The sequence below is a fragment of the Carcharodon carcharias genome, chromosome 1, assembly GCF_017639515.1.
Source record: "Carcharodon carcharias isolate sCarCar2 chromosome 1, sCarCar2.pri, whole genome shotgun sequence".
Classification (NCBI taxonomy): Eukaryota; Metazoa; Chordata; class Chondrichthyes; order Lamniformes; family Lamnidae; genus Carcharodon; species Carcharodon carcharias.
The window spans coordinates 141,915,471-141,933,219 of NC_054467.1; the positions used below are offsets into that span (position 1 = coordinate 141,915,471).

Below are 17,749 nucleotides of genomic sequence, written 5' to 3' on the forward strand. Positions count from 1 at the left end.
GAGGCAACATATCATTCTAGAGCCATGTCTACGACTGCAGAAATTACTGTCTGTTTCCCTAACTAATGAAGCCCCTATCACTATTGCTCTTCCTTTCACCTTCCTCTCCTCCTGTACAGCCAAGCTGCTCGTGGTGCCACAAACCCGGTTCTGACTGCACTCCTCTGAGGAAGCAACAAAATGGAAACCTGATTAGTGAGCGGGACCCAGGGAATTCCTGCACAACTTGCCTGTTTCTCTTGGACTGATTGGCAGTCACACATTCCCTTTCTGTCTCCATGCTCCTAGCCTACCTCTCTGAACGTGCTATTCATGTAGCTCTTAGCCTCATGGATGCGCCGTGACGCCAGCCGCTGCTCGAGCTCCAAAACCCGGAGCTCAAGTTTCTGCAGCTGCCAACACTTCCTGCATATGTGGTCATCTAAGACACCAGCAGTGTCCACAACTTCCCACATATAATGGGAACGCATTCCACACGACCGAGCTTGCCCTGTCATGTCTTAACTTTAATTTACTTTGGTTTACTTTTAATATTTTATTTTACTGACCCTGATTTGAATTTATTCCCCTATTCCTAGTGTTTCTCACTTAAATCCAAGTAACTACTTATTTTAAAAATATTACATTTGGTCCCCACATCCAAATCATTTATATAGTTTGTGAACAGCTGAGGCCCAAGCACTGATCCTTGCTGTACCTTACGATTGAGGAAGGGAATGCAATGGATGTTGTTTATATAGATTTTAAGAACACATTTGATAGAGTACCACATAAAAGGCTAGTTAATAAAGTTGAGGCTTATGGAATTGGAGGGTCAGTATCCAATTAGTTGAAAAAACTGGCTTAATGACAGAAAGCAGCGAGTCATGGTAGATGGTTGCTTTTCAAATAGGAGGTTGGCAGGCAATGGTGTTCCCCAAGATCAGTGCTAGGACCACCTTTTTATGACTTGGATCTTGGAAAACAGAGAAGAATTTCAAAATTTGCCAATGATACCAAACTTGAAGGAATGGCAAACATTGAGGACTATGTGAATTACCTGCAACAGAACATAGATAGACGTGCAGAATAGGCAGACAAATGGCAGGTGGATTCAATACAGAGAAGCGCGAGGTGATGTATTTTGGCAGAAGGGATAGGGAGGGATAACATCGACTTAATGGCATAATTTTAAGTGTACGCTGGGATAGAGGGACCTTAGGTGCATGTACATCAATCTTTGAAGGTCGCAGGACAAAATGAGAGAGAGTGATGAACAAAGCATATCAGATCCTGGGCTTCATAAATACAGGCATTGAGTACAAAGGCAGGGAAGTTATGCTGAACCTTTATAAAGGTGTGGGTAGCCGTTAGAATTTCACATCCAGTTCTGGTCACCACACTTCAGGAAAGATGTGAAGGCCCTTGTTCTACAGGTATTTAAAAAAGGAAAAAGATAAGTGAAGTGAGTGTTGGACTGCAACAGTGTGATTCTGGGGAATTAACAATGGAAAATAAGGAAATGGGAGATGAATTGAACAGATATTTTGCATCAGTCTCACTGTAGAGGATACAAATAACATTATAGAAATAAGTTTGAATCAGGTGAGAGGGAGGGAGGAAGTTAAAACAATTACAATCGCCAGGGAAAGAATACTAAGAAAACTGTTAGAACTAAAAGTTGACAGCTGTGGCCCAACGCTTCTTCCTAGGGTCTTAAAAGGAGTGGCTGCTGAAAGAGTAGATGTATTGGTTTTAATTTTCCAAAGTTCCCTAGATTCTGAAAAGATCCCATCAGATTGGAAAATAGCAAATGTGACTCCTCCATTCAAGAAAGGAAGGAGGCCGAAAGCAGGAAATTACAGGCCAATTAGCATCTGTCATAGGGAAAATGCTAGAATCTATTATTACGGAGGTTATAGCAGGGCACTTAGAAAATCTCAACGCAATCAGGCAGAGTCAGCATGGTTTTGTCAAGTTCTTTGAGGAAGTAACAAACAACATGGATAAAGGGGAACCTGTGGATGTGTTGTGCTTAGATTTCCTGAAGGTATTTGACAATGTGCCACATCAAAGGTTACTATGCAAAATTAGAACTTGTGGTGTAGGGGGGAACATATTAGCATGTATAGAGGATTGGTTAGCTACCAGAAAGCAGAGTAAGCATAAATGGGTCATATTTGAGTTGACAAGATGTGAGTGGAGTGCCACAGGGGTCAGTGCTGGGGCCTCAGCTACTTACAAATTATATCAATAGTTTGGACGAAGGGACCGAATATATAGTTGTTAAATTTGTTGATGACACAAAGATAAGAAGGAAAGTAAGTTGTGAAGGGGACATAAGGAACCTGTAAAGAGATATAGATAGATTAAGTGAGGTGGCAAAAATTTAGCAGATAGTGCATGCAATAAATAAAAGTAGGGATGTTTTGCTACAGTTGTACAGGGCGTTGGTGAGACCCCATACATATGGAATGCAGTGCTGTGTACAGTTTTAGCCTCCTTATTTAAGGAAGGATATAAATAGCAGTTCAGAGAAGGTTGACTTGACTGATACCTGGTAAAGGTTGGATAGGCTGGGCCTCTATTCATTGGAGTTTAGAAGAATGAGAGCTGATCTTATGAAACATTTTAGATCCCGAGGGGACTTGACAGGGTGGATGCTGAGAAGATGTTTCTCCTTGTGGGAGAGACTAGAACTAAAGGGGAACATTCTAAAAATAAGGGGTCTCCCATTTAAGATGGAGATGAGGAGAACATTTTTTTCTCTCAGGGGTCATGAGTCTTTGAAACTCTCTTCCCCAGGAGAGTGGTGGGAGCAGGATCACTGAATATTTTTAAGGTGGAAATAGACAGATTCTTGACTAACAAGGGAGTCAAAGGTTATTGAGGTAGGTGGGAATGTGGAGTTGAGGTTACAATCAGGTCAGCCATGATCTTACTGAATGCGGAGCAGGCTCAAGGGGCCAAATGGCCTACTCATGCTCCTAATTCGTATGTTCAAATATATGTAGGTCATTGATGTACGTGCTGAACAGGATTGGGCTAAGACAGGCCCCCTGGGGTAGCCCATTTGTCTGTTTCCTCCAAGAGCTAGTCTCGTCACCTATATGCACCCTGAACCGTCTGTCCCAGAGTAGCAGTTCAATGGGACCAGGGACCCACAGAGGGAGAATTCCTGATATTATGATGAATAGGCCCATGTAGGCTATATCGTAAGCTGCAGTGAGATCAAGGAAAATTGCACCTGATCTGAGATGCCTTTGAAAGCCATTTTCAATGAAAGTGGTTACTGGGAAGACCTGATCATGTGCTTCTTACTTGTTGAAAGCCTGCTTGGTTTGCACTCAGGGTGCGCTCCACTTCTGGCTTTCTCCACTGTAGGATTAAGTGCTCTACTCCCTTGAAGCATACTGATAGCAGGGATATTGGCAGTAGTTTGATGATAGTTTTTGAGTACTTCGTTGGTCTGGGGAGATAGATGATTTTTGGCATGCACCAGGATTTTGGCAGTCTTCCCTTGCATACGCCCCTTGTAAAGGAGTGGGCCATTGAGGGGAGGGCCTGTAGGCCAAGGTATTTTAGGGACTCAGGGAGGATGCTGTTATAACCAGAGGCAGTGCCCAGCTTGATGACTGTACTCCTTTGTCCAAACCCAGGGTGGTTAAGGCTTCAGATCTGGAATTGTGCTGCGTAGAGAAGGGTCTCTACTTGCTCTATATTTGCTTCTTCACTCTTTTTCCCAGCAGTGCTTTTCCCATGTGAAGGGGATGGCTCGCTATCTGATTGGCATTACCACATCGGCAGCTTGGTGTTAATGGTGGCTGGGTTGCTCTGAGGTAGCGTAGGATTGTCCAACATTTATGGCTTGAGCAGGTGAAGTCCAGGTTCTTTGTTTTCTTTTCCCATCTGGCCCGTCGAGCACAGTCCAGGGATTTAACCAGATGATCTGTCATGTCTGGGTCACTAGAGCACTCATATTGTTGGAATAGGGAGGCAGGTTCCTCTTCCAGGCAAGGTATATCCACAGGGTGGTATACCTTGGAATGGTTCTGCTGCCTGCATTGTAGATGGCTCTGCAGAAGCGGCTGTATTCCAGCAATATGGGATATTTTGGGAATGCATCATTGTAACACTTTGGTCCAATACCTTGCTCTATTCCTGCCAATTGGCATCTCGCAGGTTCCACCACTGCTTCTTTGAGCTGGTGACAATTATTATGTCCAGTGTGGATCCGAGATGATCCGTGCTGGCTGTGTAGAAAATTGGTCAGGATTTGTCATGAGGCAGGAAGTGGATTGCTGTGTACTGGGCTGACCTAGCACAAATCAAGAGAGTGGTCACATTTCCATTGAGCAGAGTGGAAAGCCCAAGGCTGTTTGGGATCATGGATGAGAGGAAAGTCAGGCTGTGAGGTTCAGTTTTCAAGTTCTCCACCATATGCATTAACTCTTGGTAGCCCCAGTCTGTGTGGTGGCTGTTAAAGTCTCCAGTAAAGACAGCAGGGTGTGGCACGCTTGGGAGGATTTGTTGGACCTAGCTAATGCGAGTAGAATTGTCGGCATTGCTATCTGGAAAGCACCAACCTTGATAATTCAGAGTATTCAGTGGAGTACAGATGGACTGCACTGGCAATAGTCACTTGGACAAATGTAGAAAGGCCATGCTTAGGGTGGGCAATATGGCATATTAGATCAAAACAGTCTACCTTATACCTCCCAGCTTTGTCTGATGGAAGATGTGTTGCTTGAATGTAGGTCACAACGATGGTGTCTCTTGGCTGAAGACAGTCCCTCAACATTGAGTTGCAGGATGTGAAATGCAAATCCGATGGTAGAAGAGCCACATATTACTGCAATTTTTTTGATTCTGTTGATACTGGAATTCTTCAAGTGCAGACTTGTTGAATTTAGTTTGCCAGGAGGATCATTGGCCTACTTGGTGTAGGCCAGGTACTGATGGGTAGTGTGAAGAGAATCTATTGCCACTTGATCTACTGGTGGTTAAGTGGGAAACAAACCCATTCGGAAATTCTAAAGTCTACCATAGTTCTACTGTGCTACCGGAAGAGACGACAAAAAGGAACTTTATGACACTTACTCATGGGCCAATGAGAAAGATCTAGAATGAAAGGTCTTTGCATTGAATCAGGGAAATTAGACTCCATTTCAACCCTTAGCTAACGTATGCTCATTGTATTTTCCACCTCCCAGACACCAAATAACTATTCTATTCTTTGATGATGCATCTCTTATCATTCAAAGTGTGCACCTTTGAATTTATCTGTGCCGTCTCTTCGGTGTCTCTAGCATCCATTTTCTCATTGTCGCACATTTAAAATTTGTATATGTTTATCCTACTCCCCAAGAAAGGGAACATAAGGACAGGAGTAGGTCAATTTAGCCCCTCAAGCCTCTTCTACCATTCAATGAGGTTATAGCCAGTCTGTGACATAACTCCATTTCCCCATCCTTGATCAATATCCCTTAATGACTGAAGTCATTCTGCTTTTCAGTTTGCCATCCTGCTTCTCCTACATCAAGGTATGGAGAAAGCTTGAAAATCAGTAATCTGAAAAGTTCTTGTCGAAAAAAAATATTATGTAGCCTCTCTCCAAAGCTAAATCTCATGATTACCTAGTTTCCTCGTGCTGTTGTTGGCTCAATCACTAACTTTTTCATTAGATCTCATCAAGCCACAATAATTTTTATCTCTTTTGTGCCCTAAACCTGCTTTGTGTCAGTTGCTTCTTCCATTTATGATCTATTCTTATCCATTCTACACTCTCAAACTATCAGATTTCATATTTCATTTCTCACAAACGCAAGTCTTCTCCCAGTACAACAGCTGATCTCCATGCCCTTTAATGGAATAATGAAAATATAATTTCTTTCAGCACCACAAATACACTTTCTTCTCGGCTCTTACAAATTAAACCACTATCTCTTCCTACCTTCGCCCTTCCTGTTTTTGGCCATATTATTTCCTCTGCATAAAATCGAACTCCAGTCTCCTTGCTTATTAAAGTTGGTTGAAAAGTTGCTCACCAGCCCCATCAGCAATGAGTTCTCTCAATGTCACATCCAGCACTGATTCTCCAACTCTGGCTTTTTGTGCTTCTGTGGCTACAGGGTGACCAAGATTGGGAACTAAATATCCAAGAACATTCGGCATTTAGGAGAGAAAGGCAAAAAGGAAAAGGAGGTGGAGTAGCACTCTTAATAAGGGACGAAATCAGTACATTGGTAAGAGAGGATCTTCAATCGAAGGATTAAGATGTAAAATCAGTTTGGGTGGAGTTAAGAAACAGCCAGTGGCAGCAAACATTGGAGGAGTTGTTATAGGCCACCAAACTGTATTGGTAATGTTGGACATGGAATAATTCAGGAAATTAGAGACGTATGTAATGTGGGTAATACAGTAATAATGGGCGACTTCAATTTACATAAACTGGGTTAACCAAATTAACACTAATGCTGTTGGCGGTGAATTCCTGAAGCGTGTACAAGATAGGTTTCTGGACCAGTACATTGAGGAGCCAACTAGGGAACAGGCTATTTTGGATTTAGTGTTGTGTAATGAGAAAGGGCTAATTAATAACTTTGTGTAAAGGAGTCTTTAGGAAATGGTGACCATAATATGATAGAATTTCACATTAAGCTTGAACTTGATATAGTTCTTTCTGAAACTATGGTCTTAAGTCTGAAGAAAGGAAATTATGAGGCATGAAGGGCAAGTTGGCTATGATGGATTTAGTGGTAGACAGGCAATGGCTGGTATTTAAAGGAACGCACAAACACCCAAAGGCAAGGTAAATCAATAGTGGTTAATCAAAGAAATTAAAGAATGCATTAGATCAAAGGAAGTGGCTTATAAGGTTGCCAGAAAAAGTGATAAGCCTGAGGATTGGGAGCAATTTAGAGCCCAGCAAAGGAGGACCAAGAAACTGATTGGGAAAGGGAAAAGAGAATATGAATGCAAGCTAGCGAGGAACATAAAGGCATAAAATAAAAGTTTCTTTGGGTATGTGAAATGAAAAGATTAGCTAGGAAAAATGTGATCCCATTACAGGTAGGGACAGGAGAATTTATAATGGAGACCAGGGAGATGCTGGAGGAGCTAAACAGTTACTATGCGTCTGTCTTCACAGAATAAGATAAATCTCCCAGAAATACTTGGTGACCAAAGTACTTGGGAAACTGAGGAACTAAAAGGAATTAGTATTAGTAAAGAGGTAGTACTTGGAAAGTTAACTGGGTTGAAGGTTAATAAATCCCCTGGACCAGGTGAAAGTGTTGAAGGAGGTGGCTAGAGAGAGAGTGAATGCATTGCTTATCTTTCCAGAATCTATAGAATTTTGAAAGGTTCCTGCAGACTGGAAAGTAGTAAATGTAACCCCAGTATTTAAGAAGGGAGGAAGAGCGGAGAATAAAAAACTAAAGACTTGTTAGTTTGACGTCAATAGTAGGGAAAATGTTAGAATTTATTATAAAGGATGTGATAGCCGGACATTTAGAAAAGAATGGTAAAATTGGGCAGAGTCAATATGGATTTACGAAAGGGATATCATGTTCGACAAACTTGTTGGAGCTTTTTTTAAAGAGGATGTTACTTGTAGCATAGATAAAGGAGAACCAGTGGATGTGGTATATTTGGATTTTTAGAAGGCTTTTGATAAGGTCCCACACAGGCTGGTAAATAAAATTAGAGCACATAGGATTCGGGGAAATATACCAGTATGGATTGAGGACTGGTTAACAGACAGAAAGCAGAGAGTAGGAATAAATGGATTATTCTCAGGGTGGCAGACTGTTACTGGTGGGGTACCACAAGGATCAATGCTAGGTCCACAGCTGTTCACAATTGAAATAAATGATTTGGATGTGCGGACCAATTGTAATATTTCCAAATTTGCTGAAGATACCAAACTGGGTGAGAAATAAGTTGTGAGGAGGATGCAAGGAAGCTTTAAGAGGACTTGGACAAGTTAAGTGAATGGGCTAGCACATGGCAAATGGAATGTAATATGAAGTAGTGTGAAGCTATTCACTTTGGTAGAAAAAACAGAAATGCAGAGTATTTCTTAAATGGTGACAGGCTGGGAGCCTGGGTGTCCTTGTTCAGGAGTCACTAGAAGCTAGCATGCAGGTGCAGCAAATAATTGGGAAGGCAAATGGTATGTTGGCCTTCACCTCCAGGGGAAGAGAGTGCAGGAATAAAGATATCTTGCTGCAGTTATATACAGCCTTGATGAGATCTCACCTGGAGTATTGTACACAGATTTAGTCCCCTTATACTTGCCACAGATGGAGTGCCACAGATTAACTTCTGGGATGGTAGGAGATTGAGGAGACTAGGTCTGCACTCCCTAGAGTTTCAAAGAATGAGGGGTGACCTCAATGAAACTTACAAAATTCTTACACAGGGCGTGACAGGCTGTATATAGATATGTTTCCCCTGGCTGGTGAGCCTAAAATCAGGGGGCATAATCTCAGAATAAAGGGTGAGCCATTTAAGGCTGAGATGAGAAATAAGTTCTTCACTCAGAGGATGATGAATCTTTGGAATTCTCTACCCAGTGCGCTGTGGAAGTTTAATCGTTGAGCATGTTCAAGACAGAAATCCATAGATTTCTGGAGACTAATGATATCATGGCGATATGGAGACAGTGCAGGAAATTGACATTGAGGTAGATAATCAGTCATGAACTAATTGAATGACGGAGCAGATTCAAAGGCCAAATGGCCTTCTCCTGTTCCTATATTCCTACACACCCACTTCCCCCAACTCCATTATTAGCCTTTGGCCAACTTGGCCCTACTTCTCTGTAATCTCCCTTACTAAACCCTCTGCTTTTCCACTTCACTGTCCTCTTTTCAAAAATTTCCCACCACACATCTTTTGATTCAGCCCTCAGTCACTTCCCTTAAACTCTCTTCCTCTGCTCAGCGTTTATCCCTCCTCTTAATTTTTTCTAAAACAATTTTGAAATGTTCGTTAAGTTGAAGGGACTATGTAAGTATGCAACACTATTGAAGCAGTACAGATTTAACAGGGAATTGGCCTGCCACCCTGAAAGAGCTGTAACACAGGCTGTCAAAATCTATCAAAAAGGCCATCATGTGCTGCAGGCATGCCAGGCAATAATGTTCTTTAAATCATAAAATCTTAGAATGGTTACAGCACAGGGGGGTGGCCATTTGGTTGTCTATGCCAACTCTCTGCAAGATCAACTCACCTAGTCCCACTCCCTTGCCTTTTCCCCATAGCTCTATGAATTTTTTCTCTTCAGATAATTATCCAATTCTCTTATGAATGCCTTGATTGAATCCTAGGCTTTATTAATTGAGGCATAAGAATATTAGAACAAGGAGGTTAAGTTGGATTTGTATAAGGTGCTATTTCAGCCTCAGCTGGAGTTTTGCACCCAGTTCTGGAAGCCAAGGCACTGAAGAGTGCGTAGAAAAGATTCGCAAGAATGGTTCCAAGGATGAGGAACTTCAGTTATGAACAGAGGCTGGAGAAATTAGGACTGTTTTCCTTGGAGAAGGGAAGACTGAGGGGAGATCTGATAGAGATATTCAACATCATGAGGAATCTGGACATTTCAAATCCTAACTATTCGGTGTGCAAAAAGTTTTTCCTTATGTTGCTGTTGCTTCACTTACCAATCACCTTGAACCAGTTCCTCTGGTTCTCGATTCTTCTGCTAACAGGAGCAGTTTCTCTCTATCTCTGTCCAGAATCTTCATGATTTTGAACAGATCTATCAAATTTTCTCTTCTCCAAGGTATAAAAGACCCAGCTTCTCTAATCTATGCTTGTAACTGAAGTTCCTTTTCCCTGAAACTATTCTTGTGAATCTTTTCTGCAACCTCTCTAATGTCTTCAGACCCTTTCTAAAGTGTGATGCCTAGAACTGGACATAATACTGCAGCTGAGACTGACGCAGTGTTTTACACAGGTTTATCATAATAGAAGAGCAAGAACTGCTCAGTGTGGCAGCCTTGAATATGCCATGAATGGAAATTGCTATGGAATGGATGCAATGGTCCTTAACCTGCCTTGGGCCTCATGACTGCAAGATGACAATAGCGTTGAATGCACCAAACCTTCCTTTTGGCTAAGTGATGCTTTGTCACCAGTTTAACTTGGGCCCATGCACCATAATAAATGATTACCTGCCGAGGCTGTATAAATTTATCTGAGAGGTATACTGAATCAATTAAGGATGCAAAGCATTTATATAATTGAAGTAACATTCTGCTTTTGACTTATGTAGCAGCAGCTAAAATGATGGAAGAATGTTGTAACTAAAAGAAACCAGGGAGCATTAATTTGTCAAAAGCTAAATTTAAGGTTTCACTTAAAAACTTGTCGGGGATTAACTGTGCACTTATAAATGGGTCAACAGGTGACCCTTTCATGATCCAAATACAACTAATGAAATACTGAAATAGTGCAGCTATATTGGGCTATGTATTAAATCAATGTTGGACGGATCCTGGTGATATTACAGAAATATGCAAGTTAAAAAACTGGATCGAACTAACCACCTTAGTAGGCCACCTCTGCATGAACTTCATCCTCTTTTTAAAATTCTGTTGGTGAATGCCAAAACTTGACCTCCAAATTTTGAGAGGAGATCATTCCTGAAGGCCTCCAAGCTTACACAGCCTGTGTCTTCAAAAAGAATCATGGGGCCTATTGGTTTTCCAGATAGGCAAACAGATCTCTAGACACCCTAATTTCTGAAAGTGGCCTGAACTGCCTCCAGTTGAATGTTTGACAGTTAAGACGAGTTAATTGATATCACCTCTCATTACATTGTCGACCCCAACTAAAGTGAGAGAGCATTTTCATGATTCAGACATTAGTGTATCAATAGCAACTAGCAGGGGCAAATTCCTTCCCTGTTGTTGATGTGTACTCCACTTACTTTTTGACAGTTTCTGTTAACGGGTGAGCAAGGGTTGTGGAGCTCAGGGGCTGTGCAGTTAGTTCAAAAATAGCTGCATTCATCAAATCAAATAATGTTTTGCCAAGCCCACACCCCTTCCCTGTATAGAATTATCAAATCTCCAGGTAAATAGGTCTGAAGGCAGGAAACCCTTGCTCAGAACAATGCTGTTCAATATGGTAACGTAGCAGATATGCCAGTTTTGAAATTAAAATAAGTTAATCTGGTCATTTTTGTATTTGCACTGGAGAAAATCAGAAGTGACCACGAAAGCTGCTGTGTTGTCGTAAAAACCTGCTAATTCAATAATATCCTTCAGGGAAGGGGACCTGCCAAAACAATGCTTGGACTCTAGTCCACACTAATGTTCCCTCTAATTTTCCTTCAGCATGTACTGCTCGTTTCCTTCTCTTCCTTTATTCTTTTATGGGATATGGGCGTCAATGGCAAGGCCAGCATTTGTTGCCCATCCCTAATTGCCCTTGAACTGAGTGGCTTGCTGGGCCATTCCAGAGGGCAGTTAAGAATTAACCTCATTGCTTGATCTGGACTCACATGTAGGACGTAGATTTGATAATAGCTGTCATGGTCAACATTCGTAACACTAGCATTATATTCCAGATTTATTTGAAGTTAAATTCCACTAGCTGCCATGGTGAGGTTTGAACCGATGTCCTTGGTCCAGTGACAATACGACTATGCCACAATGCATCCCCTCGCCTGCCCCTGCAGCACTGCACAGTCCCTTTAAGATAGTCGCACAGCTACACATCTGCATTACCTTAAAGAGACTGCATTTTGTGAATGGTCTGTTCATACCCTGCACAGCACATTCCTGACTGCTGGGCAGCCGTGCACCCAGGCAACTTAGAAGGAGCATTGGTCCATATTTCACAGTTGAATTTTGGGTCCAATTGCCAGGTGCATTGAATGTCATCATTGGCTGTCCATCGATTCGAGGGGCCTACTCAGGGCCGTGAGTTTCTGTCATGGGTCGTCTTGGAGCTAATCAGACTGATTCTTGACCTGCATATCTTTGGCCACATGGGGCAGGGCATCCCACAAGATAGTGGGGTACAGAATGCAGGATTTGCTACCTTTTCTTTCTTTCTCTGCCATTGCTCTGAATCATCAAAGACACTGTGACTCAAAGCATGATACAGCTTGACGGACAAGTTGTCATTCTGAATGATTGGCAGCAAACTCCTCCCAGGCATTAATATCAATGCTGCTGCACTTTAAGGAGAGTTTCAGAGTAACCTTGAAACGTTGCCTTTATCTTCCCCTTGCATGTTGGCCATTTGTTCCTGCATTGCAAGTAACTTAGCTGTAGAAGCAATTGGCTACCAATTTACTACCAACTTTTCATGGCAATTCAAAATGCTGGCATTGCCAGCATTAGGGATACAAATGTTTAAAAATAAAGATGTTACTGGAATTGTAACTAAGACCTCTTGTTAATATATTAACCTTCTGCCACATTTCTTTGCTGCTAAAAAAGCATAGGGCTCTTTTCAGTCAATCATAGAGGATAGATATAAACTTCAGCTGTGACATGGTGAAAGCGGAGTTCTCAATTGTATAGATAACCTGCCCCTCATTATAAGGTTGGAAGAGTGCATCAATTTTATTATCATGCATCATGTATAAGAAATGTAATGCACCTGAGATGAGAGCATTATGTCACTTGTCGATTAAGAAAAGGATCAAAAAGTTTTGCCTAACAACTTTATATAACTATGATGCGCTTCTAGAAAAGTTTGAGATTGTTTACAAGAAAATACTTTAAACATTCATTGCTTCCCCACTATCGCCCCTACAAAATAAAACTGAATAGGGTACTATTTTACCACATCGTATAGCTTTGCCAATTAAAAAAAAATCTGATAGTGTCTTCATCCAGAAAGAACCACCTTAAGATGGGTAAAAAGCCAAAATCAAACTGAGCTATGACAATTGTTCTTGATGAGAAGCTGGACACAACCCCCCCTCCTTCTGCTAAAAAGATGTTCAGACATTATTTGACTTCTAACAAAATAAAAACAGTACTTTTCTTAAAATGTTTATCCAGAATAGTATTGCATAAGGATGTGCATTTACAAATTAAACACAGCCTTCAGTAAAACACTACTAACTGTAACTCCAGCTGTACCTATATTAATAGCGGTTTCCTGCTTGTCTCCTGTCAGGATCCAAATTTTGATGTCTGCTTTGGATAATGTTTCTATGGTTTCAGGGACTTTGTCTTGTAGTCTATCTTCAATTGCTGTAGCTCCAAGCAACTGCAGATTCTATTAAAATGACATGAAAAGTAATTAGTAGCAGGACAAATAGATAAGCTTGTCAAAGGATTTATCTCAGAGATTATTGCACTAAGCGTAACCATATGGATATGAGGTTTTCATTTCTCAACAAACATGGAATTCCACATTGTCGAACCCACTTCACCTTAACCACACATTTTAACCACAGTTAGCAATGCTCCCTCATATGGCTCTGCTAAAATCAGAGGGTTACACTTTTTACAGGTGAATGTCACCAAAGTGACCTATAAATACTGTACAATACCGTAAATGGCAAAAAAAAGAGGCGACAAGGGCAATTAGTGGTGGGCAATAAATGCAGTAAGTTATGATGATCTAGAATGCATTGCCTTAAAGGGTAGTGGAAGCAGATTCAATAGTAAACTTCAAAATGAAATTGGACAAATATTTGAAGGACATAATTCGAAAAGCTTTGGGGAAAGACCAGGAGACTGGGACTAATTTCAAAGAGTTGGCACGTGCACAATGGGTTGAATGACCTCTTTCTGTGCTGTGTCATTCTATGATTCTATCTTCTCCAAGACTCCTTGTAATTGTTGCTAGAGTTCACAATCACCACAAATTGTGTTAGACTGTACTCCAGGGGGTGAGCGCCCAAGTTTTTACCTAGAGCTTGAGCTGTCTGATAGAAAATCTGTAAGCCTGGCTTAAAAATTACTTGCCTATGTTTTAAGAGAGAGAAACAGGCCTTTAATTCAAAAACACACAAACAAAAAAGTAAATGAAGGTGAATTCTACCCAAAATGTTAACCCATCTTTTCTCATCCGATAGTGGGACTGCTGTATATTTCTAGTAATTTACTGTTTTTAATAATACATTTATTATGATTAAAATCTTTAGTTTCTAAGTGCCCTATGTTATCGCATTACCTCATGGCTGATTTTTATTTTTGTTTTACATAGATAGGAGCCAATATTCTGAAATAATTTTTTTCCCTGCACTTGTGTTCTAATTTTGACGTTGTGATCTCTACTGTTGATCAATGTTGCAAAACAGATTGTTTTGCATTTCTGTAAAAGCTAATTTACCTGTTCACTTAAGCAGGTCGGCCTAAAGAATAAAAAGTTTCCTTGACTAAAATTATAGTTTAGTCTTAATATTAGTCTTAAGTGTACATTTTGGATAAATTTACTCAAAGAAGTGGTAAAAATATTTAACACAATTGAACAGCACAAAGTTGTTTTTTCAGGAAATACAGAAACTAGAGTGACTTTGCCGTTATGAACCATTTCAACATTTAACCCCAATTAAAACAGGATAAATTGTGCGCTTCTTTCTTATTCAGTCACGAGATACTGACATCGCTGGCCTAGGTAGCATTTATTGCCCATCCTAATTGCCCTTGTTCAGAAGGTATTTAAGAGTCAACCACATTGTTGTGGGTCTGGAGTCACATGTAGGCCAGACAAGGTAAGGATGGCAGATTTCCTTCCCTAAAGGACATTAGTGAACCAGATGGGTTTTTAAAACAATCGGCAATGGTTTCATGGTCATTATCAGAATTTAAATTCCAGATTTTTATTGAATTCAAATTCCACCATCTGCCATGGTGATATTTGAATACGGGTCCCCAGAGTATTACCCTGGGTCTCCAGAATGCTAGTCCACTGAGAATACCAGTAAATTTAATTTTGAAGGACAGGAGAAGTTCTTTTAGCCCTTTGATCTTGCACAAGCTCTCCGAGCCTCATCCTTTATTTCTTTGGTGAGCTTAAATGTCATTTTTTTTTAATTTCTGCCCCTTCATTACCAATTAACTCACTGACCATTGGATATAATTTTGTCCTATTTACCTTATCAAAACTCTTCATAATTTGGAACACATATCAAAAATCCCATTTACCAGCTTTAATGAAAGGATCTTCCCTGTTTCTCTAGTCCCTCCTTGTCACTAAAAGGTTCTTATATTTGGTATCCTCATGGACGACTCCCTTCCACACCCTCACTATGAACCTGACAATTCTTCCTAAATCACAGAATTGTTACAGTGTAGGAGGCCATTCGGCCCATCATGTCTGCACCGGCTCTCTGAGCATTTTAACTTGGTGCCAATCGCCTGCCTTTTCCCCATAACCCTGCACATTGTTTCTACCTAAATAATCATCCAATGCTCTTGAATGCCTCAACTGAACCTGCCTGCACCACACTTCCAGGCAGTGCATTCCAAACCCTGACTACTCGCTGTATGAAAAAGGTTTTGCTCACTTCGCATTTGCTCCTTTTGAAAAACAATGGTTCTCAATCCATTTATGAGCAGGAACAGTTTCTCCCTATCTACTCTGTCCAGACCCCTCATGATTTTGAAAACTTCTAACATGTCTCCTCTCCAAGGAAAACAGTCCCAACTTCTCCAATCTTTCCCATAACTGAAGTGTCTCATCCCTGGAACCATTCTCGTAAACCTCTTCTGCACTCTCTCCAATGCGTTCACATTCTTCCTATAGAATGGTGCCCAGAACTGTACACAATACTCCAGCTGAGGTCTAACTAGTGTCTTATATAAGTTCATCATAACCTCCCTGCTCTTGTACTCTATGCCCCTATTAATGAAGCCTAGAATACTGAATGCTTTAGAAACCTTTCTCTACCTGTCCTGCCACCTTTAATGACATATGTACATATACACCCAGGTCTCTTTGCTCCCGCGCACCCTTTAAAATAGTATCCTTTATTTTATAGTGTCCCTTCATACTCTTTGTACCAAAGTATATCACCTCACACTTCTCTGCATTGAACTTCAACTGCCACCTGTCTGCCCACTCCACCAATGTATCAATGTCCTTTTGAAGACCTACATTTACAGTTTACAATTCTCCCAAGTTTTGTGTCATCCGCAAACTTTGAAATTGCCCCCTGCACGCCAAGATCTAGATAATTTATATATATCAGGAAAAGCAAGGTCCCAATACTGACCCCTGGGGAACTCCACTACAAACCTTCTTCCAGCCTGAAAAATACCCATTAAGCATTACTGTTTCCTATCCCTCAGCCAATTTTGTTACCTCTTCAAAAAACTCCAGACACGATTTTCCTTTAACAAATCCATGCTGACTCTTCCGAATTAATCCACATTTTTCCATGTGACAATTAATTCTATCCCGAATAATTGTTTCTAGAATTTTCCCCACCACCGGTGCCTAAAACTAGATAAAATATTCTAATTGTGGTCTAAAAAATGATTTATATAGGTTTAGTATTAGCTCAGTCTTTAAAATTAATGGACAATTTATAAAATATGCCATTTTTATAAGACGTAGCTGAACTCCTAATATCTCTCTGTTCCTTTAAAAGTTTAATCATTTAGTGTGCATGTCTCCTCCTTATTCTTATTCTTCCTCTCAGTGTATCACTTCACATTTTCTGCAGTCTCTCCCATATCATTTGTCTTCCTAATCTAACCTGCCGTTTTCTTCCTTGTGTTTCACACAGTTCGTGCTCTCTTTTTGCATTATCAACACATTTTAATATTGTGTCCTCATACTTAATTCTAGTTGCTTTGTAAATGGAAGAGCAATGGTCCCAATAATGACCCCTAAGGGAAGCCATTGGTTACGTTTTTTCCAGTCCAAAGGTTTCTTAACAATGACCCTTTAGAAAATTTCTTATCCATGCTTTCACATTTCCTTTAATGCCTTGCCCCCTAATTATATCAACATGCCTATGAAGCCCATATCACACACCTTTGAAAATCCAAATTCACATCATCTACTGGATTTCCTGTATCAAAACACTTAGTTCCTGAAAAAATACTCTTGAATTTGTCAGACACGACTTTGCAGATTCATGTGTTTGATTAATAAACCCATATCTTTCTAGATAAGCATTACTTCTATCCCTCATTATCTTGAGTAGCTTATCTAATACTAACATTAGCATAATTCTCTTTGTTACTTAAATATTCAATGTGATTAATTCACTGATGAAGTTATATATTGGAAGTAAATGTGTTTAATTTTGAAGACCCAAGTTACACAAAATAATTCTGTAAAAAGAAGTGTCAAGATGCCAATGGAGAGATCAGGAGAACATGCCAGGACCTGCAAAAGGCACACCTAAAAATGAGGTACCAACCTGGTGAAGCTTTAAGACAGAACTACTTGCATTCCAAACAGCATAAACAGCAAGTGAAAGACAGAGCCAAGTGATCCCATAACTAACACATCAGATCAAAGCTCTGCATTCCTGCCACATCCAGTCGTGAATGGTAGTGGACAATTAAACAACTCATTGGAGGAGGAGGCTCCACAAATATCCCCATCCTCAATGACGGAGGAGCCCAGGACATCAGTGCAAAAGGTAAAGCTGAAGCATTTGCTACAATCTTCAGCCAGAAGTGCCAAGTGGATGCTCGGACTCCTCTGGAGGTTCCAGCATGCCAGTCTTCAGCCAATTAGATTCACTGATATCAAGAAACGGCTGAAGGCACTGGGTAGTGCAAAGGCTATGGGCTCTGACAATATTCTGGCAATAGTACTGAAGACTTGT

At 40.7% G+C, this 17,749-nt stretch overlaps 1 protein-coding gene across 4 annotated transcripts in view; it reads right to left on the reverse strand.

The window, feature by feature from the left end:
- Positions 1-17,749, reverse strand: part of atp8a1 (ATPase phospholipid transporting 8A1) — a 474,917-nt gene that overhangs the window by 182,604 nt on the left and 274,564 nt on the right. For all 4 annotated transcript variants that reach the window (XM_041186502.1, XM_041186517.1, XM_041186510.1 and 1 more), the window contains one exon: positions 13,092-13,230. In XM_041186502.1, the coding sequence (XP_041042436.1) occupies positions 13,092-13,230 (139 nt within the window). The remainder of the gene's footprint in view (positions 1-13,091; positions 13,231-17,749) is intronic.